Below are 13,348 nucleotides of genomic sequence, written 5' to 3'. Positions count from 1 at the left end.
TGGTGCACCTGTACTGATTAGTATTTATGTTGAGAATAGCCAAACATTTTTGTCAAATTTTTCAGCTGTCAGAGAGAAGAGACTTTAACACAGTGGTCTTTAAAAACGGCCCATGGTATTTTTCACGTTTACACATTTTTTGGGTTTGAAATAGATAGGAAGATCTAAAATATGGAAAATATTAAATAGACATTCACCTAAAATGATAACATTTATTAGATCCATGTCATGTAAAGCTTACCTTTGCTATCCTACCATGCTCAAGGCAGTCCTGGAGTTCCAGTTTATCTGCTGAAGAAGCAACCAGGGGCCTGAGAATGTGGAAAATCTGACTTCAGTGCCAAATATTCCATGTATTTTCTGTATCATGCATTTTCAAGTATTGCGAAGGCATTTCTTCATGTAATAAGAGGACTAACCACAGTAACAGCAGTAGCTGAAATATTTATTGATGCTGGCCAATCAGGAACAACATTCTTCACTATGAAGAAATGTAACCAAAGTGTTCACAACAGTTTTTACCAACATCACGTCAACATATGGAAGACACATAACTTGTGAACATACAGTGACCGATAGAATATCTATTGTAAAGGTGTTTTGAATGACTAAGTAGTTACTATCTATAATTGAGCCTTTGCCAGAAAAATAAGATTTCAATGATAAATTTGCGCTGAACAAGATTACACTGCATTTATTTTATGAACCCATTACTGGAGCAGTACATTTCAATTGCTGTGAACTGAAATTTTCGTGCTAGGTATGAACTTAAGCATATGTTCTCGATCAAAATGAAATAGGATCATATAGCACAGATGGAGGCCATTCAGCCCATGACTATTCAACTCATTATGCCTGTTCCAGCTCTTTGAAAGAGCTATTCATACGATCCTGCTATTTTCCACAGCCCTGCAAGTTTCTTACCACACAAAAATGTTTGTCATTATGAGGTAGTAATTCAGATTTATTAGAAATATTACTATTTATTTGCCAGTTTACAACACTAAGCCAAATAATATTTTTAGCATCCCTAAGCATTTCTGCAGTAACAAACAAATAGCACTGTGTTTTAATCTTATTGTGGAACGTCCCCAATGCACTCATATCAAATTACTCTCCACTATTAATAGTGGCGTTAACCAACCGAAAAAAGCAAGTTAATACCCTCATTAATTTTCAGCGAGGGGAATACAAACGTATGAAATAGCAGCATGAGTAGGCCACTCGCCCACTCCGTCATTCAATAAGATCCTGGCAACTAATGTTAACCTCTACTTCACAGTCCTGCATAGCCTCAATAATCTTTCACTCCCTTGCTTATCAGAACATATCCAATTCTGCCTTAAAGATACTTAAGACTCTGTCTCAACCACCTTTTAAGGAAGAGAATTCCAAAGTCTCACAATCCTCTGAGAGAAAAAGATTTTTGCCTCATCTCTGCTTTAAATCAGTGACCCCTTATTTTTAAAGACCCCTTGTTCTAAATCCCCTCACAAGAGGAAACATCCTTTCCTCATCAACCCTGTCAAATTCCCTCAGGATCGTATGTTTCAATGAAATCGCCTCTCACTCTTCTAAACTCCAGCAGATACAAGACTAGCCCGTGCAGATTTTCCTCATAAGACAACTCGCCCATTGCAAGTAAACTTTCTCTTAAGTTTCCAATGCATTCACATCTTTCCTTAAATAAGGAGACTGTACTGCAAATGTGGTCTCACCAATGCACTATATCCAAAGCATAACGTTCCAACTCTTGTATTTAATTTCCCTTGCAATAATGAGAACATTCTATTAGCTTTGCTAATTACATGTTGCACTTGCACACTAACCTTTTGTGATCATGCACTAGGACACCCAGACCGCTCTGCATCTCACAGCTCTGCAATCGCTCACCATTTAGCTAATATACTTATTTTTTATTTGTTCTGTCAAAATGGACAACTTCACATTTTCACACATTATAATTCATTTGCCACATCTTTGCCCATTCACTTAACCTATATATATAATTTTGTAGCCTCTTTATGTCCTCTTCTCACATTAACTTTCCAACCTATCTTTGTGTCGTCAGCAAATTTAGCAACCATACTATTCATTCCAATCTTATAAATTGTAAAAGTTGAGGCCCCAGCACTGATCCCTGTGGCACGCCACTTGTCACAACCTGCCAACCAGAAAAAGATCCATTTATGCCCACTATGTTTCCTGTTAGATGGCCAATCTTCTATCCAGGCCAATATATTACCCGAACACCATGAGACTTTATTTTCCGTTATAACCTTTGATGAGGCACCTTATCAAATGCCTTCTGAAAATCCAAGTACAGTACATCCACTTGTTCCCCTTATCCACAGCAACTAATACTTTTTCAAAGAACTCCAATAAATCGATTACACATAATTTCCCTTTTACAAAACTATGCTGTCTCTGCAAAAACGCCTTCATTTTTTTCTAAGTGCCCTGCCATAACATCTTGAAGAATAGCTCCGAACAGGGCAGCACTGTGGCACAGTGGGTTAGCACTGCGGCCTTACGGCGCCGAGGTCCCAGGTTCGATCCTGGCTCTGGGCCACTGTCAGTGTGGAGTTTGCACATTCTCCCCGTGTTTGCGTGGGTTTCGCCCACACAACCCAAAAATGTGCAAGCTAGGTGGATTGGCCACGCTAAATTGCCACTTAATTGGAAAAGAAAATGAATTAGGTATTCTAAATTTATTTTTTAAAAAATAGCTCCGAACATTTTCCCAATTGCAGATGTTAAGCTTACTGACCTATAGTTTCCTGTTTCCCATTTCCTCCCCTTTTTGAACAAAGCATTTACATTAGGTGTGATTTTATCGGAAATTAAGCAGAGTTCTGTGTCGGGTGTATTTAGCCAGGTGTTAGGGTAATATATTGGCCGAGAGCGACCCTGCTATTAAATGGGACTCTGCTTCATTTCTGGGCCTTGGCAGGAACACCCCACCGAGGCCGCACTTAGTCCCATTTCCTGCATTAACGAGCTCCGCTCGCCAGTGCAGGAGGAGATCGGATAGCACCATTTCTAACTCTGGAGTCCCCACCACGGCCTCCAGGCTGCCCCAACTTACCAATGAGGGGATCCTCAAGCCCCTGCACCCCATCTCATAAGGACAAGGCATGCCCGGACCCAATCCCTCGGGCAGTAAAGATGCCACCCAGTGGCAATTCCAGCATGCTTGGATGGCATTGTTGATGCCAGGGTACCACCCTGCCCAGATCCCAACCACCCAAGTGCCCTCCTTAGCCTGGGTGACCCTCCCCCAATGGGCAGGATCCAGATCACGATGCTTCACGAGATCCCGTTAGTTCTCGCGAGGCGTAACAAGGCCGTTAAACATCGCCATTCGCTAGTTTCCAATCTAAAATAACCTCCACGAATCCGGTGAATTTTAGAAAACTAAAACTAACAAAGAATAATACAGCACAGGAACATGCCCTTCGGCCCTCCAAGCCTGTACCGGTCATGACACTACCGTTGGCCAAAATCCTCAGCACTTCCTAGTGCCGTATCCCTCTCTATCCATCCTATTTATGTATTTGTCGAGATACCTTTTGAACGGCATTAATGTATCTGCTTCAATAACCTCTCCTGGCAACGCGTTCCAGGCACTCACCACCCTCTGTGTAAAAATCCTGCCTCGCACATCTCCTCTAAACTTTGCCCCATGGCCCTTAAAAACCTATGCCCCCTGGTGACTGATCCCTCCACCCTGGGAAAGAGTGCCTGCCCATCCATTCTATTCATACCTCTCATAATCTTGTAGACCTCTATCAGGTCACCCCATAACCTCCATCATTCCAATGAAACAGTCCGAGTCTATTCAGCCTCTCCGCATTGCTAACACCCTCCAGACCAGGCAACATCGTGGTAAACCTCCTCTGCACCCTTGGGCAATAATTTCACCCCAAGATAATAGAATTGTGGAATAATTTATCTGTAAAACCATAAGAGTGAACAATATAATTGGGTTCAAGAAGCAATTCTTTAGCTGTTGGAGTAAAGTCTGAGAAAGCATACCATGAGACCATTGGAGCTGCTTTTGGGACTTGTGTAGCACAGGGCTAAATAGCTGGCTTTTAAAGCAGACCACACAGGCCAGCAGCACGGTTTAATTCCCGTACCAGCCTCCCCGAACAGGCGCCGGAATTATTGCCCGACTTCCCTTCTTACTCTCAATTTCTTCATTCTCAAACTTAAGTGGGGTGAAATTGTTCTTTGCCAACAGTGCAAAATGGCTCATAGCGAATCAGCACCTGCTTTTCCACCGCACCTGATTTTCGTTCCAATCAAGTTTACAGAACAATAGTTTAATCTCTTTTGACGACATGTTTCCTAGTCTCACTGTTACTTTCATTGCTTTGAAATTAAAAGTCTTGGTAATATTTTCCAAGTCAATGGTGCGGTGCAAAATTGGATGTTTATTCACTGCAAGCTTATTTCATGCTCCAGGCGTAGACATATTTTCACCCCATGATCCCTGGGAGTTTTGTCAATTCCTTTCATCAATTTGAGAACTCAATTAGGTCAGTTCAAAGTCTCCAGGTCTTCAAAGATAACAAATTCAATTTCCTCAGTCTTTCCTAATAAATTAAATTTTTATTTAATTTATCACTTCCTGTTATTGTTTAGCGCAAGTAATAGTCCAGATGCAGTGATTCCCTGTTCCCAAATAATATTCACTACTTGTAGCTCAAACAAATCAACTTTACAACCACCCTAACCTATCAGTTTTGCCATATATCCACTTCAGAGTTTTGCTACTAGGATAATATGAGAAATATAAATTATTTAGATATAGGTTTCTCACTTACTGGATTGTGCCGTAAATGACACACTGCAAGCAGCGCTATAGCAAGTAATGGAGGGACAGCTCACGTTGCTGCATTTGACCTGTATGAACTAGCTAAGGAGTGGGAATCTCCCATTCGGCGGCAGAGTGTCCACGCCGTCGGAAAAGCCGTCGCATTTCACGACGGCGTGAACGGGCCGCTGGGAGTACCAATTCTGGCCCTTACAGGGGGCCAGCACGGCGCTGGAGCGGTTCATGACGCTCCAGCCTTCTATTCCGACGCAAACTATGCGCCGTGGGATCCGCGCATGCGCAGTAGCACCGGCGTCAACGAGGACATGCGCAGTGGCACCGGCACCAACCTGTGCATGCACGGTGGTCTCCCTCAAAGCGCCGGCCCCGACGCAACATGGCGCGGCAGTTCAGGGGCCGACGCGTAAGAAAATAGGCCCGGGGAGTGAGAGGCTGACCCGCTGATCGGTGGGCCCCGATCGCGGGCCAGGCCCCATCAGAGGCCCCCCCCCCGGGGTCGGAGCTCCCCCCTCTCCCCCATAGACCGCCCCCCCGACCCTGCGCGCAGAATTCCTGCCGGCTGCGACCAGGTGTGGATGGCGGCAGTGTGACTCTGCCTATTTAGAGTGGCTGCTCGGTCCATCTGGCCTGCAGAATTGGCAGCCCGGCCGCGTAGAGCGGCCCGCGACCGGCGGTGTGTCAAACGCGCCGGCGCCAATGGTGCCGATTCTCCGATCCGCGGAGAATTGCGTGCCAGCATCGGGGCAGCGTGATGCGGTTGCGGGGATTCTCCAGTCTGGGAGAATCCCGCCCAAGATATTTTTAACATTGTATCCTGATAATTAAAATCAATACCAAGACCAATTCCGTGAAACGTTCAATGTCTTAAATAATCAGCGTGACAACTGAGTTATAAATTTCATATAATCAGGATTAACATTACTTTTCCTTCATAAAGAAAGAAAGCCAACAAAAGCGCCAAGCATTCGAAAATTCTACTGGTTTTTTTTATTGATAAACTATTGATAAACGTGAATTTAAACAGCTGCTTTCTGGAAGACTTGTGGGCAAAACTCAAAAACAGGCACATTCAGGGCACAGGGAACAATAATACCTCTTTGAATGAATAGGGCCAAGGCAAACCTAATATTGGGCCTCTGGCCTCGGTATCACTAAAATAGCCAGCTGCAGGTAACACGTGGGTATCCCTAGGCAGTTCTGCCGGTAATTAATTTGAAATATAAACAATTGTCCTCAGCAGCCAACTCTATACAGGTCAGGTATAATTGATGAGAAGATTGGTCACTGAGTTAACACATAACTATGTCGATCACAGGAAACCATACAACAATGTGACTAATGAAATGTCACAAAACCACATTCCTGTCTGACGAAACTGCTGATTATAATACAACCGTTCGCATTTTAAGACATATTACGGTCATCAACGATAACCTTTAGCTTAATGAGTTCTTGATCAAAGAATTTCTTTCTTCTTCACTTTTTAATGTGACAAGTAAAATTCACCTAGAATCAGGATAATTCATCTAGAACCAGGATAAACATTTTTATATATGTATATATTATCCTAGCAAGTTAAAATTCAAATAATGTCACATAGAGCCTGTTTCAGTTTCCCATGTGAATTAAAAGTAGGAAAGAATCTTTCACAATTTAAGGCATATGTGAGCAAATCGTGGCTATCCGATATGCTGATTATACTAGGACATATCATTTTTGTAATATGTATAATTTGACGTTTGGTGGTGGTTATTGAGATTTATGGCTGCTTTCTTGTCAACATTGTTTACAATTCATGCACAGGACAGCCTGTCTGTTCCAGTCACTGATCTTAATGATGTTCACATTGAAGGCTAATGGATTGAGATATCAATATTGCAGATCTGAGATATAATTTGAAGTTGCTTATTAGTAAATTCCATAGTCAGAATGTTTTGTTTGATGGGGGCGAATGGTAGGGTGCGAAAAGAATTGTAACTTTGCACATCCTGGCCGGGATTCTCCCCTACCAGGCGGGGGGTCCCGGCGTGTCGGGAACCACTCCGGCGTCGGGCCGCCCCAAAGGTGCAGAATTCTCCGCATCTTTAGGGGCCAAGCCCTCACATTGAGGGGCTAGGCCCGCGCCGGAGTGGTTCCCACTCCGACGGCTGGCGTGGAAGGCCTTTGGCGCCACGCCAGCCGGGGCCGAAAGGACTTCGCCGGCCAGCTTAAGTCCGCGCATGCGCCGGAGCGTCAGCAGCTGCTGACGTCATACCGGCGCATGCGCAGACTTATGCCGGCCGGCGAAGTCCTTTCGGCCCCGGCTGGCGTGGCGCCAAAGGCCTTCCACGCCAGCCGCCTCCGCCATGGTGAAGGCCATGGCGGGGGCGGAAGAAAAAGAGTGCCCCCACGGCACAGGCCCGTCCGCCGATCGGTGGGCCCCGATCGCGGGCCAGGCCACCGTGGGGGCACCCCCCGGGGTCAGATCACCCTGAGGATCCCGGAGCCCCCCCGCGCCCCCAATCCCGCCGGTCAGGTCATGCTGGCCGGAGAGGCCTGTCAGCGGCGGGACTTCGGCCCATCGTGGGCCGGAGAATCGCTGCGGGGTGCCCGCCGACCGGCGCAGCACGATTCCCGCCCCCGCAGAATCTCGGTGGGGGGGTGGCGGAGAATTCGGGACACGGCAGGGGCGGGATTGACGCCAGCCCCGGGGTCGGAGAATTCCGCCCCCTATCTGGGTCAAGCATCTCCTGCTTAGGGTCTATAAGAACATGATGCAAATAAAAGCTCCCTCTACTCTATCCCAACAACGCATCTTAATCCTGGCCTCAGTATTGAGACCATAAGACACAGGAGCAGAAGTAGGCCATTCAGCCCATCGAGTATGCTAAACCATTCAATAAGATTATCTGATATGATCAACCTCAACTCCACTATCCCCATAACCATTGATTCCTTTCCTGATTAAAAAATCTCTCAGCCTTGAACATACTTAACGACCCAGCCTCTACAGCCCTCTGTGATAAAGAATTCCACAGATTCACTACCCTCTGAGAAAAATAATACAGCACTGCCTATTACATTTGCATGAGTAGTTTAATTTCCCACACAGACCCATCACTTTATGGTCTCTGCCATCTCATACAAAGATCTTTATAGCTCACAGATATTAAGCCACATTCCTCCCATCGATTAGAGCTGAATTGAAACTCAGGTGCCAGAGGTGAAAGGACATTGTTGAGTATCTATTATAGGTTAACCAATTTCTTCTAAAAAGTAATAAGCATAATAAGTCCTACTAACAATGTTATCTGATAAATAGTTAACGCGTTTGTATAGAATTCTTCTCACCAACACCTTAATGTAGATACAGCCCATTTATTTTAAGAAGGATACCCCTTCCATTAAAAAGGTAGACAGAGAATGTCATCATTCTAAAGCATTCACTTGCTAGTAATACTACAACTTGTATTTTCCAGCATTTAGTTTGAACAACAGTTCCACCTACAGGAAACCATAATAATAATATTACACCTTAATACAACCAATATAATACAAAGTTATGAGTACAATCTTTTGCTTTTCATTATATACGCAAAGTAATTGATAGTAAACTAAGTAACTGAATTAATGGAAATGCAAAATTCAGACGTGCTTCACAAAAACAGAAACCTGTCTAACCTGTTCATTCCTGGTAAGTTTCCCCAAAAATAACGAGCTCTGTGCGCTGCTGATACGTCTATTGCATCAATCATAACTGGATTACACTATAATACAGTAAAAGAGGAAACATGTTATTGTTACAGCAGCTACATGCAGGAACAGATGGTTTACAGTGCTGATTTTCCTATCAAAGCCCTTTTCTGGGATAATCCGATGAGAAAAAATGGTTGGCAAATAATTATGCTACATGTCATACAGTGTACTTAGATTTCAAAAATGCATTCAATAATATGTAATACAAAATGTTTAATACTCAAGCTAAGGGCTCATGGAGTTATATTAGTATGGTTAACGGACAGGAAGCAAAGAGTAGAGATAAACATGGCCTTTTGCAAAGGCTGTAACCAATGGAGTGCTACAAGAAACAGTGCTGGGACCTCCAGCTATTTACATTCTATATTAATATACATTATTCCTGAATATATTTTAATAATCTATATATTCCAATCTATATTAATGATGAATGACAAGGAGACATAGGGAAGAATTCACCGAGCAACCCGTTGCAAAACAGATGCAGCACGCCATTGGCCAGTGGCGGGATCTCGCCGTTGTCAATGGGGTTTCCTGGAAGATCTCGCTGGCGTGCACAGCTAGAAAATCACGCCCCAACAGTAGGGTATCTAAATTTGCTATCAATACAAAGCTCCTTGGGATTTTAAAATGTGAGGAGGACACAAAGAGATACAGACAGGTTAAGTGAGTGGCAACAAGGTGGTAGATAGAGTATATTGTGGGGAAATGTGATGTTATTCCTTTTGGTAATAATAGGAAAGCAGGATATTTTTAACAGGTGTGAAAGTTTTAAATGTTGATGTTCAGAGAGACTTAGTTCACTCGTACAGGGAACATAGAAAATTAATATGCAGCTACAGCACGCAATTGGGAAAGCAAATGGTATGATGCCCTTTATTGCAAGGGGATTGGAATGCAAAAATAAGGAAGTTGTGCTGTGGACACACAGGGCGCGATTCTCCGCTCCCCGCGTCGGGTGGGAGAATTGCGGAATGCCAGGTGAATCACGACATGCCACCCTGGCAACCCCTCCCCCAAAATGGCGTGTCGCGGAATCGCCGGTCGCCGTTTTTCACGGCGACCGGCGATTCTACGGCCCGGATGGGCCGAGCGGCCTGACGTTCCTGACCTGTTCACGCCGGCGGCAACCACACCTGGTCGCTGCCGGTGTGAACATAGCGCGAAAGGTAAGTTTGGGGCCTGTGGGGGGCGGAGAGGGGATCGAGCACACGGCCGTGCTTAGGAGGGGACTGGCCCGCGATCGGTGCCCACCGATCGTCAGGCCGGCGTCTCCAAGAGACACACTCTTTCCCCTCCGCCACCCCGCAAGATCAAGCCGCCACGTCCTGCGGGGCAGCGGAGGGGAAGACGACAACCGCGCGGAGCCGGCCAACCTGCGCATGTGCGGCTGACGTCACTTAGGCGTCGCCGTAGCGTCATTCTCAGCGCGCCGCTTTGATGCAAGCGTCAAGGCCCTGCGGCCGAATTTCTTACAACGCCGCTCCTCGCCCCCTGGGGGGGGGTGAATAGGGTGCGAGGAGCGGCCTCCGACGCTGTCGTAAAACTCGGCCGAGTTCACGAAGGCCTTCCCGATGCTGCGCGGGAGCGGAGAATCGCGCCCACAATCTCTCAGGAAGGACATATTTGCCTTGGTGCTGGAACGGTGATTGGTGGGGGGGTCACTAGAATGGCTCCTGGGACAAGAGTGTTGTCCCATGGGGAGAGGCTGAATAATTTGGACCTCTGAATTCTGGGAGTTTAGAAGAATGAAAGGTGATTTCATTGAAACAAATACAACAAAATTCTCTGTTGGCAGGATCCTCCGCTCTGCCTGCAGTGCACCCATGCTCGCGAGTTTCCCGACAGCGTGGGGTGGCCACAATGGTAAATACCATTGGCTGGCTGCCGGAATGGAGGAGCCCACTGCTAGCGAGGGCGCGCTACACAGGAAAATGCCGATGGCAGACCGGAGAATCCCACCCAGAAGAATTTGAAGGAGCCTGATAGAGTAGACACTGAGAGGTTGCTTCCCCGGGCTGGGGTATCCAGAACATGGACACAATCTCAGGATAAGGAGTCGATCATTTGAGACAAAGATAGGGAGAAATTTCTTCATTCAGGTTTTTAAAAAATGTTCCAAGGGGCAATTCAGCATGGCCAATCCACCTACCCTACACATTCGCGGTAGCGAGATCTTCCAGGAAACCCCGTTGACAATGACGAGACCAGAAGATCCCTACACATATTTGGGTTGAGACCCACACAGACACGGGGAGAATGTGCAAACTCCACATGGACAGTGGCCCGGGATTGTCCCCGGGTCCTTGGTGCTGTGAGGCAGCAGTGCTGACCACTGCGTCACCGTGCCACCCTTCTTCATTCAGGGTTGTGAATCTTCTACCCCAGAGGGTTGTGGATGTTTCATTTTTCAAGGCTGAGGTAGATAAGATTTCTGCTCTCTTAGGCAATCAAAGGATATGGCATGAAAATGGAGTTGAGGCAGCAAATCAGCCTTCAACATGTTGAATGATGAAGTAGATCCAAGGAGACATGATCGGCTTTTGGTTCAAGTGTTTCTTAACATTCTGTCCATGATGTGAGTTTCTGGGATAGAACAAGCAGGAGCAGGAAGATTGCACCTAAAAGAGGCACTTTAACTTCCATTGATCAAATGACACAGAAACAGAAGCATAAGTCCTTCATATCATCCATCATTATTGTTGATGGTAGGAATGATGAATTTTATGCTCCATATAACTTTGGTATTAGCAGTTACAAGGCTGCATATGAGGTAGAAACCTCATTAAAAAGGAAAGGAAGAAATATAGGGCAGAATTTAGTGTCGTCAATGGCAGCCTTGCCTACCAGGTAGAGAGCCAGCAAGAGCCCAATGAATTAAGTGCCAATAAGGCAATTATCTGAGCACCAGAGGGTCCTCCCCAGGAAATACCACCACCCTCCAAGAGCTGTCAGCCAATCAGAAGCCAGATACCGACAATGCACCCACCCAAAGCCATGGATCACCAAGGGACCCAGGCGACAGGTAAGTGATATCAAGAAGGGTGGCTGTAGCAAGGCGGTCATGGAGGAGAGGGGTCAGCAGCGCCCCCTCCCTCCCTTCCTGATGCTGGGTCCATCAATCAGGCACTGAATGCCTGACAATGAGGGGTCCCCAAGGATGCCCAAATCAACCCCGACAAGAAGGGTGAATATCATCTGCAGCAGGTTAAGGCTCTTAAGTGGGCATTAATTGCTCACAAGAGCCTCTATTGACAGCTAGAAGAGAAGGCTTGCCCCGGACTTGATCAGTGCAGAGACAGGAGGATAGTAGGGTCCCTATCCACCACCCTTCTGCCCGATTAAATGATCCGCGCCAACAAACTCACCTCGGAGGAGGACATTAAATTCTGGCCATAATTTCAGTTGTAATTTTTAGTAAGGAAAAAAAAAGTGTTCGTAACTATGTTATTTTAGGCAACAGGGCTGCACTGTAAGCAAACAATGGAATTAGAAGACTCTTTTCGAAGGCCTGATGTCAGATTCTGCCATTCCATTTACACAGTATTGTTCTTCTCAGTCCTCCACTGTACTTGTTTTACTTAGGGAAAGAGAAAAGGGATGAGAAAGGAGGTTTTCAGTCAAACTGCACAAAAGGTACAGTACTACTAATAGCCATGACGATGATAGCCCACTTGAATTTTATTGCCTCAGGCTCTTTCAGAAGCAGTAAGACCATTATTAGCATCAGTCACTCTTGTGCCTTGCTGCATAAAACAGGTGGCCAATGTCTTGTTTAATCGAGAAAATGATTCCATCCCTTTTCCCTTGGGCAAGAATAAGAAACAGTGAGAGCAGAGAGCTTTTTCCTAATGGCAGATTTCATCGAAATATGGGTGTCTCTGACAGAATATGCCAATAACATTACCCTATGCATGAACTGCAAGAGTAGCTTTTTTATTGAAGAAGCAAATTCTTGTTCCAATCAATATATTAATCAAGCAAGTCCGTGTTTTTTTCAAAAATAAAGCTGGTAGAACAACGTCTTTCTTAAATATGGCGATTTGTACCTCCAGGTCATTTGCGTACTACAGCCAATAAATAGGTTTTTATATAACCTAGTGTGTCTGACCTTATGTTTTTGCTGCCCAGTGTGTTGTAATTGCACCATTTGCTCTGGGTTTGCTGTATATTCAAACAATGCAGCTTTCCTCTTTTACATATGTAGTGAAAATTGTAAATGAGCACATACATGCAAATCATAGCCATTTGCACCCACTTTCCTTTATCTTTGCCAATGGACAAATGGGCCAATTCAGTCAATGATGTTTTTAAATTCATTCTTCATTAATAAGGGTCACAAACAACATGTCATACTTCAATATGATACACATTCTAAACACAGAACAGGTGAGAAGCTGAACAAAATTTAAATACTACCTCCAAGAAACGTGAAATGTCCCTTTTATCATTGACACCCATGGCAACAACATTTTCAAATAACCAGAAGAAAGGCCTGTCTTCCCACTCCCTTGGTTTGGTGTCATGAAGTAGTCGGTAGAATTCAAAGAAGAGTCTTCCTGTGCCCTCTGCAACAAAGCACAACAAAGCCACGCTGATAAATAAAATATTAATGAGACTGATTTAACCAGCCCACAACTTTTCACTCTTCATTAGCACCAACCAATGTCCACAAGAACATTTCTGCTTGCACCAATTTGGATCTGGGTAGATATTCTTAAAAAGCAGTTCAAGGGCTGACCTTTTCACAAACCCGATTATATGTATTCT

The 13,348-nt window shown here is 45.1% G+C and overlaps 1 protein-coding gene across 6 annotated transcripts in view; it reads right to left on the bottom strand.

Moving 5' to 3' along the window:
* The window catches only part of LOC119969596 (DNA (cytosine-5)-methyltransferase 3B-like), a 307,538-nt gene that overhangs the window by 34,736 nt on the left and 259,454 nt on the right, over positions 1–13,348 (bottom strand). For 4 of the 6 annotated variants that reach the window (XM_038803415.1, XM_038803412.1, XM_038803413.1 and 1 more), the window contains 3 exons: positions 12,998–13,146; positions 8,504–8,589; positions 242–311 (listed from right to left, as the gene is read on the bottom strand). In XM_038803415.1, the coding sequence (XP_038659343.1) occupies positions 242–311; positions 8,504–8,589; positions 12,998–13,146 (305 nt within the window). The remainder of the gene's footprint in view (positions 1–241; positions 312–8,503; positions 8,590–12,997; positions 13,147–13,348) is intronic. The other 2 variants (XM_038803418.1, XM_038803414.1) reach the window with 2 other exon arrangements.

Source organism: Scyliorhinus canicula, chromosome 7, assembly GCF_902713615.1.
Source record: "Scyliorhinus canicula chromosome 7, sScyCan1.1, whole genome shotgun sequence".
Classification (NCBI taxonomy): Eukaryota; Metazoa; Chordata; class Chondrichthyes; order Carcharhiniformes; family Scyliorhinidae; genus Scyliorhinus; species Scyliorhinus canicula.
Note: the sequence above shows the minus strand (reverse complement) of the source record. Positions and strands in the feature narration are given on the sequence as shown.